At 40.3% G+C, this 16,025-nt stretch overlaps 1 protein-coding gene across 2 annotated transcripts in view; it reads left to right on the top strand.

Moving 5' to 3' along the window:
- LOC149308927 (cohesin subunit SA-2) overlaps positions 1-16,025 on the top strand; it is a 69,841-nt gene that overhangs the window by 35,824 nt on the left and 17,992 nt on the right. For both annotated transcript variants that reach the window (XM_089536707.1, XM_089536706.1), the window contains exons 7-17: positions 836-1,040; positions 3,907-4,058; positions 6,468-6,541; positions 6,641-6,764; positions 7,187-7,285; positions 7,373-7,452; positions 9,782-9,889; positions 11,916-12,027; positions 12,877-12,994; positions 14,438-14,541; positions 15,783-15,875. In XM_089536707.1, coding sequence (XP_089392833.1) covers positions 836-1,040; positions 3,907-4,058; positions 6,468-6,541; positions 6,641-6,764; positions 7,187-7,285; positions 7,373-7,452; positions 9,782-9,889; positions 11,916-12,027; positions 12,877-12,994; positions 14,438-14,541; positions 15,783-15,875 — 1,269 coding nt within the window. The remainder of the gene's footprint in view (positions 1-835; positions 1,041-3,906; positions 4,059-6,467; positions 6,542-6,640; positions 6,765-7,186; positions 7,286-7,372; positions 7,453-9,781; positions 9,890-11,915; positions 12,028-12,876; positions 12,995-14,437; positions 14,542-15,782; positions 15,876-16,025) is intronic.

Below are 16,025 nucleotides of genomic sequence, written 5' to 3'. Positions count from 1 at the left end.
AATAAAAATGGCAGAAATGGTTAACAACGATATTTGGATAAATTAAAAATCTTAGCCTATTGCTTTATAAAGGGTTCTCCATATTGGGATTGTTAGATTCAGTTTTGCATTTGATGTCTAATTTGAGAAATAATAAGCTGTCCTTAAAAATGTATTTGAAAACTTTAGCTAACACAAAATGCAGTGACTGGGATGCTTTTGAGCGTGTGCTTTCTGAGTTCTTGTGCATGTACCTTATGCCTTCTGGGTGTTTGCTCTTAGCTTTATTGTAGAGGCCAACAACAATTGAATTATTTTATTTACTGTAGTCAGTAATAGCAGAAGGAGAGTATTTATGTTGTAGGAAGCATCATGAGAGCCATTGTTGTGTTGTGGTTTGAGCGTTGGATTACAACTCTGGAGACCAGGTTTCAATTCTCTGCTCAGCCATGAAATCCGCTGGGTGACTTAAGGCGAGTAACACACTCTCAGACCCGGAAAACCCCGTGATTAGTCTGCCTTATGGTTGCCATAAATCACGAATGTCTTGAAGGCATACAACAACAACAGCAATGCTCCATATGACTGTTGAAGATTGTTTAAATTTTCAGAGTGTCTTCTGTTTGAGAAGGAAATATCATCTAAATTGAAATATCCTATATGCTAAATCAGTGATGATAATATGTAGTGCTCCAGATGTTACTGGACTGCAACACCCATCTGCATCATTGTGCTAAGGCTCCTAGGTCCTGTAGTCAAAGTATCTTGGGGAAGGGATTCACATGACCTCACTTGGTGTTAAAGTGAGGTGGAAGAATTCTAATGTTACTAACATGGTGCATGTTCTGTCTTTTAGGATAGTGGAGATTATCCACTTACTATGGCTGGTCCTCAGTGGAAGAAATTTAAGTCAAGTTTTTGCGAATTCATTGGGGTATTGGTCCGGCAGTGTCAGTACAGTATCATATATGATGAATATATGATGGACACTGTCATTTCACTACTTACAGGATTATCAGACTCTCAAGTCAGGGCATTTCGACATACTAGCACACTGGCAGGTAAGGCTTAGCTATTTTTATAATTTTTGTTCATTTTATGTTTAATTAATCCTAAGTACACTTGGTCCTCCGCATTTGCGGCTTTGACACTTGCGGTTTTGATTATTTGTGAGGTCAAGGCTGGTTGTGCACACACTCCTCTTCCACTTCCGCCTCCTCCTCCTCCCTCAGGAAAAAGCTCAGGAAGTAGAATCCGGGAAGGGTGTGCGTGCCGACCCCATCCCTTTCCTGGGTGGATCGCTGCCTTCCCCAGGCACCAATCCGCCTGGGAAGAGGGCTTGGAGGGGATGAATCGGATCAGTGCCTGGAGAAGGCAGGCACCCATCCACCTGGGGAAGGGGTGGGGAGCTAGTTAAAGGGACTGGAGGGCAGGAGAAAAGTGAGTGTGCACGCCTGCTCCTCTTCAGTTGTAAACCGCTTAGACACTGCTTAGATGGTATGAAGTGGTATATAAATGAAGCTTGTTTGTTTTTGTTCCCCCCTCCCCCTCCCCCCCGGCTTCCGGAGGGGAGTTATTTGTGGGTTTTCCACATTTGTTGGGCTCTTATGCCCCTAACCCATACAAATGTGGGCAGCCGAGTATATAATTTTTTCCAAATCTTACTGATTTTTACAGCTGTGTTCAAAAGTCTTGAAATAAGGGAAACTGGGAATGTAGTTGTTGGCAGAGAACATGTTTCTGTGTCCAAGCTGGGCTGGGTAATGTAGGTCTTTCCTGTTATTCCCTAGGACCATTTTGTGTCTTGTAACTTCCCCTCGCCCTCCCATGAAAGTTTACTTTACTGGAGACCATAGTTTTATTTTAAAATGGGGTACATGCTTCCCTAGTCCCAACCCCACCACACACAAAAAAGAGGAAAGAAAAGAACCAGAAAGCAAATCTCTTATCAGAATTTTGTTATATTTTACCCTACCACGGTCTGCAGTGGGTCCTGGGCATGAAATAGTGGCTCCCATGAGTATAGAAAGTTGCCCACTTCTGGTATAAGTTTGTTTACCTTTTATTAAACAATTCCAACTATAAAGTAAAACTGCCAATGGATTCAATTTAGAGAACCTTTCATGTACCAAGATCATCTTTAGAGGCCCTTTTCTGTATGCAGTTGCTTTTGAAGTAAGGCAGCAGTGCTTTTGTGATATCTCCTTGAATGTTATACTTTGTCCGGGATGTCTTGCACTGCACAGCATTTTTAAGTATTTGCAAATATCTTCTTAAAATTTGATTTTATCTACATGTGCTGTTACTTTGTCTGCTCCTTTAATAGGTATTTCTGAGTTAGTTCTGCTTTTGTCCCATTGAAATCAATGAGATCAATGAGTCTTAAATTAGTCATCTTAAGACGATTTTCAAATGAATTCATCTCAACATAGTTATTCATCGTTTCAATGTGTTTATTGATTTAAGTTTTTTGAAATACAAGTTGAGTCTCCCTTATCCAGGATTCTGAAACTTGCAGTATTCCAAAACTTAGGGTTCCGTGTACACTACCTTTATATCATGCACAAAATCGTTTAATATGTTGTCTAAAATTACCTAAAATTACCTTTCGGCTATGTGTATATGACACAGAAATGAATTTTGTGATTAGACTTGAGTCTCATCTCCCACGATATGTCATTATTTATGTATATGCAAATACAGGTATTCCAAAATCCAAAGATTAAAAAAAATAAAGACATTTCTGGTCCCAGGCATTTCGAATGCGGGAGGCTCTATCTGTAGTGTGATTGCTGTCCCAGGAGTGGACCAACAAACTCCTTTGACAGCCTGGTAGGTCCAAAGAGAGGTCTGTCAAGCTCAATATTCTCTGGGTGCAAACAGAACCACTGTTTTATAAATGAAGCAGTTCAGTTTCAGTGCACTAGTGCAGTGATGGCGAACCTTTTGTAGTTCGCGTGCCGGGGGCGGGGCTTCTACTCTCAGGATGGGGGCTGGGTGCCAGGGGCGGAGCTCCCGCCCCCATGGCCGGAGCTTCTGTCCCCCTTTTCCCTCCCCCCCCCCGGCATTTGCTGGCCTCAAAGGGTCCCTTTGGGGCTGTCAGAGGCCGGCAAACAGTCCTCGGAGGACGGCGCCCAGCGGCGGGAGACGTTGGGCTCCTTCCTCCGGGGTTTGCCGGCCTCTGACAGCCCCAAAGGGACTCTCAGAGGCCGGCAAACTCCAGAGGAAGGAGCCCTACGGCTCCCGCCGCTGGGCGCCGTCCTCCGAGGACTGTTTGCTGCCAAACAGTCCTCGGAGGACGGCTCCAAGGGACCCGTTCACTCCGAGGAAAGGGAGGCCGAGGAGAAGGGGACTGGGAACCCGTCCCAGGCCCTTCCTTTCGGCCTCTTCCTTCGGCTGAAAGGGCTCCATGGGGCCCTTTCGGCAGAAGGGGAGGGAAGCCGAAGGGAAGGGATTGGGCACCAGTCCCAGGCCTTTCCCTTCGGCTCTTCGCTCCCCGCAAAAGGGCTCCATGGAGCCCTTTTGCGGGGAGCGAAGGCAGGCCGAGGGGAAGGAGGCTGGGAACGCGTCCCAGCCCCTCTTCCTTCGGCTCTTCGCTCCCCACAAAAGGACTCCATGGAGCCCTTTTGCGGGGAGCGAAGGCAGGGCGAGGGGAAGGAGGCTGGGGTCTCCTTCTCCCAGGGGCCATTTTCTGGCTTCCCACTGTCTTAGAGAGACAGCGGGAGGCCCGAAAATGGCAGGGAGGAGGCGGAATGGGCACGTTCCCATTCCGCCTTCTCCCTCGCCCCCGTGCATGGCGAAACTGGGCCACGTTCACCATCACGGCACTAGTGTGTTGTTGTTTTCTTCAGGTCTTTCTTTTCAATCTTGTCATTTTTTTTATAACCTAATATGACAGAATCTTTTTCTCCTTTCTTGTACTTCTAGCAATGAAGCTGATGACTGCATTAGTGAATGTGGCATTGAATCTAAGCATTAATATGGATAATACACAAAGGCAGTATGAAGCAGAACGAAATAAAATAATTGGAAAACGAGCTAATGATAGACTGGAACTTTTGTTACAGAAACGGAAAGAGGTTAGAACCTTTGTTAGTTACTTAATTATTACTAAACAAATGAAGGATTGGGGGGGGGGGTCCTGTTTCTTAAAAGGTAGTTTGGAATAAGACCTTTATCCAGATTTAAATTCCAGTTAATGTAGAATAGTTATAACATTTTACTGAGTGGTTTTTTAAACTGAACCTCCGAACAGTTTGATGCAAAATGAGTGTGCTGTCCATTGAGTTTCAATTTCCCTGTCATCTCTTACTGAAGTGGATGCACTCTGAAGGTCTGCACATCTGGGAAAGAGAAGGGCAACAGTGATGAGTGTGTTTATTAAGTGATGATTACTATCCTAGGTAATTACTGTAAAAAGGGGTGGGCAGCTCTGGAAGAGTGGGGAAGTGCATTAGTCCCCTCCAGAACACCTTGGAGGGCCTCACCTGCTGCCCCCACTCCTGCAATATTTGTGTGTGTGTGTGTGTGTGTGTGTGTGTGTGTATTGTTTGCTCCCAAATGCCCTTTATAGAGGACAAGGGAGGCTTCACGTGTTTTGGGTGCCCTTCTATGCTTTTTTCAACTTAGAAAATGCATTTTTCTAATAACAGGAAGTGAAGAGAAGTTGCTTCCTCTTCACTTTCCGTTCCAAAAAGGCCTTGCATGGGTCTAAATTGGCCCAAAATGTGGCAGATATGCCCCTCCTCACACCCCTAGAGGACATTTTTAAGGAATTTTTTTTAAAAAGTTATACCATTTTTTTCCTTGAAAAAATTGTTTCACCCCTGTGGTGCCCAGGGAATCTCAGACTTACTGGAAATGCCCTATGCACTCCTAGAGGCATCCTGGAGATAGATAGATAGATAGATAGATAGATAGATAGATAGATATTTTAGACCCACTGGGGGCCACAAAGATGACACTTTGTCCACCCCTGGATTAAAAGTGCCTGGAGCGTGAATAAAGTAAATTAGTAACTTCACCAATGTGCACATTTCCAAGGTGGTGGAAAGGTATTTCTTTATAGCTCTTTCTCTCATCTGTGTTTCTATGGATCACTTCACTTAGGCTAAGAGCCTTCGGATAAATTTAAAGTGTCTATTTCCTGTATAGCCACAACCAAAAATGAATGGAGGCCAGAAAAACATTCCACTCCAAGTGGACTTTGTATGACATTTGGCTTCAGAGAAGCTCTTCAAAGAGCCCAAGGCTACTCAGTCCCTCTTTTTTTGTTGTCTCCATTCCAGTGTAGAAAACATTTCTCCTTCTGCCCTTAGGTTTCTAGTTTGCTTATCTTTAGGCCATTGCTTCTTAGGTTTCCTGATGTAGTAGACTGGCAGTTTTTCTAGTGTGCCCAGTGCCAGTACTGGCAGCTGATGACTTGTGTACCAGTGGCACTTCACAGATAACATTTTGATCCTTCTTCATGGTCTCTGTGACTTACACAAGATGGGACCTCTGTTCCTGTACAGTGCAATTTTCGGAGCCTTCCAAGCTGTAGAAATGGTGTTTTGGTGATACCTGCCCCCTACGCCTCCTATATAAAGGCTGCCCTGATCCTCTGGCTCCAATTCTTTTTTGTTCATCACAGCAGTAGCATGAACAAGAGAGCTCTCCTTCAGCATTTTCTCTTTCACTTTTGGTTTTACACCTGAACTGTTTTGACTCCCTGCCATTCCATCCAAGTGGTGACAGACAACACAATGGTCATCTACTGTATCAACAAGCAGGGAGGGACAAGATCAGACATCCTTCTCCAAATGAATTCCCAACTTTGGAACTGGTGCATCCAGAGACACATACATGTCTAGGTGATATACCTACTAGACAGACTGAACATGATTGCAGTCGCATCCCCTTGTTGTCACATGGGTTGGTGCTCCACAGGGATACCCTCCTAGATAGACCTCTTCGCTTCCTCCCACAATCACCATTGTGTAACCTTCTGCTCAAGGAGCCATCCAAATGGGAGAAACCTTTGTTTGATGGCATTTCCACTTTGCACAGTGCACATTTCACAGTGTGTTGTACTGTAAGCCCCAGTGTGCGTGGAGAATTGGGGTGGCTGTGGTATCACAGAATCCTGTGGGTTGTGCAACTTTACTTACTGCATTGTGTGCTGATTGTACAGCTTCAGCAGTTGTGCACCAGTGCTTTCGCTGCAGTCCCTTGTGCAATGTAGTGTTCTGCAGGCCATAGTTTCTGCCTTTGCCTACTGAATTCATCTGCTGTCTAATGGCAGTTTCTTCATATTGCATATATAGCCCATATTCCACATGCATTTGTCATTTGCAGAATTCAGGCCTTAATATATTTCTCTAGGGGAGGAAATTTTAGTTGTGAAACAGATATCAGATTAACCCATCTACCTTTTTTGAAATATTATTGAAAATTATACTGATTTAATAGTGAGCTATTTATTCATCTTGTTCTTGGCATTTTTACAGCTTCAAGAAAATCAAGATGAAATAGAAAACATGATGAATGCAATTTTTAAAGGTGTATTTGTACATAGATACCGGTAAGTTCAATTGGCCAGTACAATTGTCAGAGCTTTGCTTGTGCTTACTAACATTTTTTTCATATACTTCTGATTTTCTTTATATTTCCCCCATTCCAGGGATGCAATAGCTGAAATAAGGGCAATTTGTATTGAAGAAATTGGAATTTGGATGAAAATGTATAGTGATGCCTTTCTCAATGACAGCTATTTAAAATATGTGGGATGGACAATGCATGATAAGGTGAGGTTCATTGGTGGTTTCCACTGATCATAGAATCATACAGATTTAATAACTGAACAAATAGTAAGACCAGTTAAACCAAATATCTTTATTTTTTAAAACTTGCATTGGAACCAGTTGCTTGTTTTTAAAAAGAAGGAAGTGCTGAGGGGTGTGTGTGTGTGTGTTGCATATGTGTGCTATTAAGTGAGCATGCCTAAGTTGGTTGTTCAGACCCCAGCCTTTCTTTGATTTATGGTGAAGGGTTATACTCTTGGGGGATAACTATATTTGTTTTACAGAAACTAGCTTATTTGTTATAACTAAAAAGGTAGAATTGTGATAACACAGAGGATTTAGTTCGTTTAGAGATGCTCAGTTGAATTTTGTGTGTGATGCTGAAAATGTTCTGCATGTATTGAATCGTCCTTTTTTTTTTTTAGCAAGGAGAGGTAAGACTGAAATGTCTTACAGCTTTACAAGGACTTTATTATAATAAAGAACTTAATTCCAAATTGGAACTCTTCACCAGTCGGTTTAAGGTTAGTATTTGCTTTCACAGGAATAAGTGTTTTCTATGTTTTAGACTTTTGATTTTCCATTTCTCAAACTGTGTTTTCTTCTATTAGGATAGAATTGTATCTATGACTCTCGACAAAGAATATGATGTTGCAGTGCAAGCAATAAAACTACTTACTCTTGTTTTACAGTAAGTACTAGTCAGTAAGCTAAATGCACTGAATTTACTTGTACAACTTGTTTATCTTCAAATAAAATGAAATGGTACCACAACTTTTTTGGTGATGCTGCTTTTTAGCATTATGAAAAGAGTTTGAACTAGATAAATGAATAAATAAATTGATCCAAAATGTGCATTGCATGGAATTTTGTACTGCATGTCCTTCTGAAAATTAATTTCAAGACAACGAAAGTCTGGTTCCAGTGTGATATTTTAATGTTGCCCCCCCCCCCCCCCACTTTAGTTCCAGACATGTTTTTCAAAATGAATTTTGAGATTCCTGGTATTTGGTTGGTGGCCTATGATTTTGTAGTCTTTTCAGGTCCAGAGCTTAATGAATACCAGATATTGTGACTGACATTGTAGTCACCTAATCGTCTAATCTTTTTTTTTGTCAGATTACCATTACATTTAAAATTGTCTGTATTGTCTAGCCAAGTGGAAAGCATTACTGCAACTTCTGTGATTTCCCAAATTTTGAGTAGCTGCAGCTATCAGTCAGTTTGCAAAACCTGATCTACCTCTCATGATAAAACACACAAACACACAACATTTTTTTTAAAATAGCAAGACTTGTTAATCAAAATACTATAATAGTAGTTGTTAATCAAAATCTTAATTAGCAGTTTCTGAAGATTTTCTGCATATTTAATAGGGGAAAGGTTGTATAGATACAACGCCTGCTTACAGTGGAGGCCCATCTAGCCTGTGGGCAGGACTTAATTTCAAGTGGAAGAGAAATGGTTATAACAGAAAATATTATAATATAGCTATTTTGATTTATACTGTTTTTAAACTATTTATATCTTGCCCTATATCATACAGTCTAAGGGCAGCTTACGATAAAATCAGTTTAAATTAAAGCAGTAAAATTAATTTAAAACAGACTAAATATATTAAATATTTGGACAAGTTAAAAATGACAGTAAGTTAAAACAGTTTGAAACTATGGTGCATTACAGACGGGCCCATGAGGTGCCGTCATTATGCGTGAGGGGCGGCGCTTCCTGACGCGCCTTGCCCCTCGCGCGTAATAACTACGTCAGAATGGCGCCGCATACATATGGGCGACGCCATTTTGACGTCGCGGACCGGAAGTGGCGCTGCGAGTGCGCGCTTCGCGCCTTGCGGCACCTCTTCCAGGGCTCAGGAAGAAGCGCCATTTTGGCACTTCTTTGTTGCTCCGCCCAGGAACCGCACGGTTTGGCTGCTGCGGTTCCCGGACACAGCAACCGGCAGCGGTGCAAGACCACCCCTTTTGGGCAGTCTGTAACGCACCATAAATACCTGGACAGATATGGATAAAATCAGATAAACTTCAAAGGCATTAATAAAAAGCCATGTTTCAGTTGGCACTGGAATGACACCAGTATTGGTACCTTTGAGACTGGTGAAGGAAGGTGTTCCACAGTAGAGTAATGCCCTCAATGGTGGGGACAAAGAGGAGGGTTGTTCTTTAGATCTTTTTGAGCAGGGACATATAGGAGAGGGGCACTACTTCAAATTTAAGGTTTCAAGCTGTTGAGTGCTTTCAGTATCATCATTAGTACCTTGGATTCAGACCAAAATCAGTACACTTCCTCTAAGACTAGTGTTACATGGTTTCCATACAATGTTCCGCTTAACAATGAAGCTGTGTGTTTTGCATTAGCTGCAGCTTCCAAATTGTCTTCAAGAGTACTCCTATGTAAAGCTTCGAACTGCTTCTGCAGAGCCTGTGTTTCAATTTCAATTTGATTACAATTTCTTAAAATTTATATCTGTAGGGTATTTAATTTATCAAAAATGTCATATTTTTCTTCCGTACTTAAACCTGTGGTGTAAGTACTGCTTACTGCTTCCTTATTTTTCTGTAATATTTCTGCCCTAAATTGTTCCAAACCAGACCAAGAAATCTCATCGGATCTCACCTCTATTTTTTGTGAGCCTCTGTTTTCCCATGTAAAGCACATTTCAGTAGTCTGCTCTGGAACTTACCAATGTGTGGACAACCGTTTTTCTGTCCAGGAAAGGCCTGAGCTGATGGGATGGTCAAAGGTGCCCCAGAAAATCTTAAAGCCTTGCAAGTGTCATTTCCAACCAAACCACCTCTGAGCATTCCTTGCCTAAGAAAATCCTATGAAATTCATGAGGTTTTTATTAGTCGACAGATGACATACACATACACACATGCATAAACTTACATTAAAATCTGCAGTTTATCTATGCAGCTATCATGTTATTAATGTCATTTGTAGAATATTTTGAATACTATCCCTTCTTTTTTAGTGTTCTAGTTGCATTTTTGTTTGTTTACTAGGAGTAGTGAAGAAGTACTGACTGCAGAAGACTGTGAAAATGTGTATCATCTAGTATATTCAGCTCATCGACCAGTGGCAGTAGCAGCAGGAGAATTTCTTTATAAAAAGTAAGGGACAACAACAATAGGCACTATGTTTGGAAGTCACCATCTTTGCTGTACTTAGCTTATTAATATCTATTAGTGTACCTAGATGAATCAACAAATTTCTGATCCAGTATAAGTTCCTCCTATCCCACATGGTTTTTATTTTCCCTAAGCAAGAAATCTTAGGACTTCTCCCCCCCCCCCCACATAAGGCAAATCCTGCATATGATCAAGCCTCATTCATTTGAATGGGATGCGCCCCTGTGGCGTGTGGTGCAGTGTGTGCCACAGGTGTGCACCCCATTCACCATAATAGAGCTCATTGTCCATGTGACGTCAAGTCCGCATAAGGTGAGCCCACATATGGCATGGGCGCATTGTAATAACATTTGACACCACTTTAACTGCTATTGCTCCATCCTACAGGATCCTGGGATTTGTAACTTTGTGAGACACGAGCAGTCTTTGGAAGAGAAGGCTTAAAGACCATGTAAAACCAGAAATCCCAGGATTCCATAGTATGGAGCTATATCCCTTAAAAAAGGTGTCAAGCTGTATTAATTCTACATTGTTAGATGCACCCTTAGTTCTTTTAACTCTAGCAAAGGGATATCCTAATGTCAGTTCATCTTGGCCAGGATCAGGGTTGTAGTTTGGCTAGATCATACTGTTTCTTCCAGAATTGTGAGAATTCCTTCTTTGTCATGTAGCCTACTGTACACCCCTAACAACCTGCTCCAGGGGGTTGGGAAACTTTGGAGCAAACCTTTTGTACTACAGAGGGCTATAGCTGGATAAAAAAGGTGAAAGTCCCAAGTTCTGCTGGCACTTGATACCAAAATACACCATTAAATCTCAGTCATGTTCTTCGTTTATTTCGATTTTTGAAATGACAAATCATAGCTGGAATTTGGCTATCAAACCATTGATTGCAAACAAGGGTTTAAGTGGATTTGCAAACTCTAGTGTGGCATGATATTTTAAATGATCAGATCATAGCTGTTGTCCCTGCTTTGTCTCTGGAGCCTGCTACAACTAAAAATTGAGGTGCTGAATGGATTAAGAATGAAGGCAGAGAAACAGCTTTGAACTGTAATTTGCCTGTATCTTTGAGAGCTCAAATTGTGGTTCAGTGAGATGTCTGAATTAAACCATTTTATGTGCTGGATAAATAGTACTTATTACAACACCCTTTGAAAGGTGGTTGTCTGCCTTCAGATAGGCTCAGACTGTATCTTGAAGACAGTGAATCTGAATGTTGTTGTTAACTGCCCTTGAGTCAACCCTGATTCATAGTGACCCTGTGGATGAGATATCTCCAAGCCCCCCCCCCCTCCTGTCTTCCACTGCTGTGCTTCGGTCAGTGGTTCTCAACCTTTCTAATGCCGTGACCCTTTAATACAGTTCCTCATGTTGTGGTGACCCCCAACCATAGAAGAGCAGTGTCTTGGTTCCTAAGACCATCAGAAATATGTGTTTTCGATGGACTAAGGCAACTCCTGTGAAATGGTTGTTTGACCCCCATGGGGGTCACAACCCACAAGTTGAGAACCACTGGCTTAGGTCCTGTAGTCAAGCTGATTGAGTCTAGCCATCTACCATGTGGTCTTCCTCTCTTTCTACTACCTTCTAACTTTCCTAGCATTATTATCTTTTCTAATGAGTTATGCTTTCTGAAGCTTGTCTAGTTCTTTTAATCGCTGACCTTCCCATTCCTAACCTTATTTCTTGACTGCAGTCTCCGTTTTAAACTATTTTGATTTTCTCATCATCTAGGTTGAATTTATGCAGATCCTCTGTGGTCATTAGCCTGTCTTTGCACTTTTTTGTTTGACCTTAATGGTAATATAATGATAATATCAATATATTAAAATACTATCAGAATTTATCTCCTGACTATACCGATACTCATTCAGAAAAATAGCATTCTTCCCATTTAATACATGATTTTTGCTCTTGAAAGTTTTACCTAAATCTATACAAAGTACACACATAACAATTTCTGATTTCTTAATATCTTTGATATTTTTTCTCCTTGTTTGGGAAGGCTTTTCAGTCGGAGAGATCCTGAAGAAGAGGGAATTCTTAAAAGAAGAGGAAGGCAAAGTCCAAATGCCAACCTTGTCAAGACATTAGTTTTTTTCTTTTTAGAAAGTGAGGTAAGTTTGAGTATATAAGTCATGTAATAGAGTTAGTAGAGACAAACATTGTAGCTCTTTTTATTCTAACCTGTACTTCATCTTAAAAAGAATCACCTCCAGGACTGCAAAATATTCTAATGTTATATAGATAGAAGCAGTTTCACATGTAATCTGTGTGAAACATTCTTTGATTGAGTTCAACTTTATAAATCTGTTATTTTAAAAGGGCCATTTCCATTTTTTGAAGACAGCAGTTTTGATGATAGTTGAAAGGGGTTGCAAAGTCTTTAAATAACTAGCTTACTAGAGGTTTGAGTTTTAAAAAAAAATGAATGATATTCTTTCCATTATGGTAGTATTGCCATAAGCAAGCAGCATGTCAAAGAATGTTGAATTTATAGGCTACATTTCCTTCACTGTTGTGTGCATGTGTTTACAGTCATCTCCAGATCTGTCTGTATGTGATTACTATCTTTACTATTCAGTGTTTACAGTTTTGATACTTAGCAGCATGCAGGGAGGATGTGGGTTGTCTGCCTTGGGCTTCTTTGACAGATTTGCTACTATAAGAACCTTTAAGAGAAGAACACAGCACCACTTAAAATACTGAATACACTAGCAAGTTGGAGTGCTGAAATACTCAGTTTGCGGCTTGGTCATTAGTGTGAGCAAAATGAAAATTTCTTGGATATCGCCCATTATTTTGTTGGATACCTTTTTCCTACTTTAAAATTATAAACTGTAGGAGCAAGGACTGTTTGCCTCTGTTGCAGATTGAATAGCACCAAGGAATTTTGGTACTTAAGGGATTGTGCATATTAATTCTCACTTGACAAAATGTAAAATATAGCTAAATCTTTGTTTTAGTTACATGAGCACGCTGCTTACTTGGTGGACAGCATGTGGGATTGTGCAACTGATCTTTTGAAGGACTGGGAATGTATGAATAGTCTGCTGCTGGAGGAACCACTCAATGGAGAAGAATGTAAGATTTCAAAGTATTTTTGAAAACACGCTTTAAAAAAAGTATTTCATCACTGAACATGCTGACATTTCTTTTCTCAAGGACAACAAAGAGCATTCCCCTTTGTGCACAATCTGGACTATAGCTGTCAGTTGTGGTGGTTGCTAACTGCCATCAGGTCGATTGATTCATTATGACCCTGTGAATGAGAGACATCTGAGTCCCCCTATTATCAACAGCCCTTCCCAACTCAGGGCTGTGGCTACCTTGAATGCAGTCTTCCTCTTTTCCTAGTACCTTCCACCAAACCAAGCTTCATTGTCTTTTCTAGTGAGTTGTGTCTTCTTTGATATGTCCAAAGTACAACAGTCTCAGTTCAATCATTTTGGATTTTAGGAAGAGTTCAGGTCCTACATGGGAACCATTTATTTGTTCTTTTGCCAGTTCAGGGTATCCACAGAACTCTTCTCCAGCACCACATTCCAAATGAGTTCATTCTTTTCCTGTTGGCATTTTTTTTTCACCGTCCAGCTTTCACAACCAAAATTAGAAATTGGAAATACAATGATATGGATAATCCTGACTTTAGTATTCAGTGATGTATCTTGGCTGTAATACTTGATATATCTGTCATAGGGTCGCAGATTCAATCCTATGCATATTTGGTTAAGAATCAGTCCTATTTCACTGATTAATATGCTAAATGAGTATGCTTAGGTTATAGCTCAAACCTGATCAATTTTCTGTAATTGTCTTGAAGTTGGGGCTAGACTGGGCATTCATATATTCATGTCTACTGTTCTGACAACAAAGGAGCACATGGCAAAGGAGTTAAACTTAACCACCTCCAATACTTTGTATATGCCTTTCTAGTCTAATTTGTTTTTCCTGGCAGCTCGTCTTCTACAAGGAAAATAGATTGAGAAGAATGTCCATAAAGCTGCAGCACATTTGGGAGGGTGCATTTTGCTTTCCTCCTACATTTGGAACCTATTGTAAATAATGTTAACTCCTTCTCTTCCTTTATAATGAAACAGTGAATATATATCATGCCAGATGTGTATGTGTAGTCTGCCCTTCAATTTTTCAGTATTAGTATTACTATTCTAAGAATAATGTTCTCAAAATTTATACTGAAAGACACTTTGCAAAATTTTTCTAAAGCATATGAAATAGTGTTCATGAAAATCACTAGATACACTTATTTTTGCTGCCACAAATTATCTGCTCATGTAAAACTCAGTGTTTTGTGTATTTTCTCAAACACTGAAATGTAAAGACATTTTTGATTAAAAAAATGTTTTCTGCTTAAATGTGAGGTAGTGCTTGTAGCAGCCTTCAGGGTCTGAAATACTGTAGAGTATAGTATAAAATTTTACGATTATGTTTGAATTTTTGTAAATAGATATGCTATTAGGAAAATGCATTGAAACTTTTTTAAATATTTTTTTCTGATACTTACAGCTTTGACGGACAAACAGGAAAGTGCACTAATTGAAATTATGCTGTGTACAATTAGACAAGCAGCTGAATGTCATCCCCCTGTAGGAAGAGGCACAGGAAAACGGGTATGGTCCTTCCCTCCTTCCTTCCTTCCTGAAAACAGTACAGCATGACACAGTAAAGTTGCAATACAGATTAATATTTCCATACTTAAATGAAATTGAGATAGCTGCTAAACAGACCAGCTATAAAAGCCACCATCCGTGCGGCTTGGGAGCGCAGCGTTTATACTCTGCACACTTCAACACCGCTCTGAATCTGCCCGGAGGTTGGGCGTCCACCCAAATGTGAACAACTTCAAGACGCTGCAGCAGTGCAGCGTTTACACGCCACTGCAGTGTCTGGAAGCCGGCTTTGGTGGGAAAAGATGCCCTTTCCCTAGCCGAAAACAGAGTGGATCTTTTCTACTCCTTTTTTGGCTGTTGAAAAGGCAGATTGGGGCTGCAGCTTGTATTCACCTCAGCCCCAATCCATCTAAAGAAGGCGCAGCTTCAAATCAGTTTTGCCTCATAGTTAACTTTTCATATTTGTTGAAATATTATAATGTTAAATCAGAAGTAGTTGTAAGACCCATGTGGTAATTGGAGCAGACCACATAAATGAGACACACTAGCTAAAGGCTTTATAGGATGGCTTGAAAAGTCTGTATTTTTACCAAAATTACTTTTTGCCCTAAGAGACAAATCCAAAGTGCAATCTGTTTCTAAAATTGAAATTTGTAGCACTAAGAAATCATGGCATTTATTTATTATTTTAAGTGAGAATTTTGTTTTTATTTATAATTTATTTATAGAGTATGCATCTGAGGAAGTAGACTAAAGTCTACGAATGCTCATGATGCCAACTTATATATTTCAGTTAGTCTCAAAGGTGCTACAAGATCTCTCTACATACTTATTTATAGAGTGTATTTATAGTATGTCTGATGCCTGTTGAAAACTTTATTTTATTCCCTCATTGCTATATGTTGAGAGATTGGGTTTTTTTTTTTAAATCACTCCTTTTTATGTCTCTGAATCTGCATAGACTTTGAGACATTTCTTCCAAATTCTCTGCACAGTTATTACTGGACATCTGTGAGTATAAGGAATGGAGATAGCACTTTGCTGGACCAGCATGTCTGAGCCAGCCCAATATTTGTTTTCAAGAGAGTCTTGCTTTTCAAAGTATGGTGAAGATAATTTGCCTAGCTGAGGTAATTCTGTATGCTATGACTTGAAGTTGTATAATTTGCTGAAATATGTTTTGCTAAATATGTTTAAATACCAGTCATAGTTATGACAGTCTTTCTGCTCTCATAACCTAGGTGCTTACAGCAAAGGAGAAGAAAACACAATTGGATGACAGAACAAGAATCACAGAACTTTTTGCTGTTGCACTTCCTCAGCTATTAGCAAAAGTGAGCATGATTTTTTAAATTGCTAGTTATGTAGGAACTATCTCAGTATTGTTTACATTGACTGACAGTGGCGCTCCAGGCTAGCTGTAAATGCCATGATTAAACTAGAGACTGCAAGGTGATGTACCACTCAGCTATAGACAATTCCCA

The sequence above is a fragment of the Sceloporus occidentalis genome, unplaced genomic scaffold (genome assembly GCF_023333645.1).
Source record: "Sceloporus occidentalis isolate IW3139 unplaced genomic scaffold, rSceOcc1.0.p SCAF_8, whole genome shotgun sequence".
Classification (NCBI taxonomy): Eukaryota; Metazoa; Chordata; class Lepidosauria; order Squamata; family Phrynosomatidae; genus Sceloporus; species Sceloporus occidentalis.
Note: the sequence above shows the minus strand (reverse complement) of the source record. Positions and strands in the feature narration are given on the sequence as shown.